The sequence below is a fragment of the Octopus bimaculoides genome, chromosome 8 (genome assembly GCF_001194135.2).
Source record: "Octopus bimaculoides isolate UCB-OBI-ISO-001 chromosome 8, ASM119413v2, whole genome shotgun sequence".
Lineage (NCBI taxonomy): Eukaryota > Metazoa > Mollusca > Cephalopoda > Octopoda > Octopodidae > Octopus > Octopus bimaculoides.
The window spans coordinates 84591455-84592530 of NC_068988.1; the positions used below are offsets into that span (position 1 = coordinate 84591455).

General features: G+C 36.0%; 1 protein-coding gene across 2 annotated transcripts in view; it reads left to right on the top strand.

Annotated features, from left to right (window-relative positions):
* Positions 1–1076, top strand: part of LOC106883169 (receptor-type tyrosine-protein phosphatase T) — a 201176-nt gene that overhangs the window by 140076 nt on the left and 60024 nt on the right. For both annotated transcript variants that reach the window (XM_052970235.1, XM_052970236.1), the window contains exon 11: positions 555–654. In XM_052970235.1, the coding sequence (XP_052826195.1) occupies positions 555–654 (100 nt within the window). The remainder of the gene's footprint in view (positions 1–554; positions 655–1076) is intronic.

A 1076-nucleotide genomic window follows, 5' to 3' on the forward strand; every position in this document is an offset into this window, starting at 1 on the left:
ATATATATATTCATTATATGAAAACATGACTGTTCCATATCTTTCACAAACTCTCCAAACTTCAGAGACAGGGACAATGGGATGGAAGTAGAGCAGCTAATGTTAAACTGGAACTCTCTATCAAGTGAGTTGTTGCTGGGCAATTTGTCACTTCTCACAGTATCATCATCTTTTATAAGATAATATTAGCAAGGTATCACAGCTGTTTTGGTAATGTTATCGTCGTCGTCGCTTAACGTCCGCTTTCCATGCTAGCTAGCATGGGTTGGACGATTTGACTGAGGACTGGTGAAACCAGATGGCTACACCAGGCTCCAATCTGATTTGGCAGAGTTTCTACAGCTGGATGCCCTTCCTAACGCCAACCACTCAGAGAGTGTAGTGGGTGCTTTTACGTATCCTGTACAGATATTATTATCACATAGTCAACCTTGGTAATATGTTCAGGCAGTTTACATCATGTATGGATAATATCATATTCAGACAATTTTATTATAATTTCTACCTGGTCATCTTTCTATTATCTTGCTTCTGGCCATTTTATTTCTTTCCAGCTGTGGTACCCACTAAAAAGATGTCAACAACGGGTGCTGTTGTAGCAGCCCTTATTGCTTCTATCGTCGTTGTTTTAGTCACCTTTCTTGTTTTCCACAGGTAAGTAGACTTCAATACAATATCAAGAAACAAGTGTTCCATCATGCTTGTTTTATTATATCTAATATTTTAAATTTTGAATTCATATTTATATATCTCTAAAAATGTACTTTGGCTCCTGAGTTTGTCTGAAGCATATGAAGAATGATTTAATTTTCAGCAGAAAGGAAGGAAAAAGTAAAATGAAGTATTGTGTAATTTACATTTTAATGTCTAATTTGCATTTAAATATCTGATTTTAATTTTGAAAATATATGGTTACTGACATGGCTCTGTGGTTAAGAAGCTTGTTTTGTAATCACATAGTTTAATGTATGACACACTGTCTGTAGCTTCAGGTTGACTGCTACTTTACGAGTGAAATTTAGAAGGAGCCTATTTGTGTGTGTGTGTGTGTGTGTGTGTGTGTGTGTGTGTGTTTA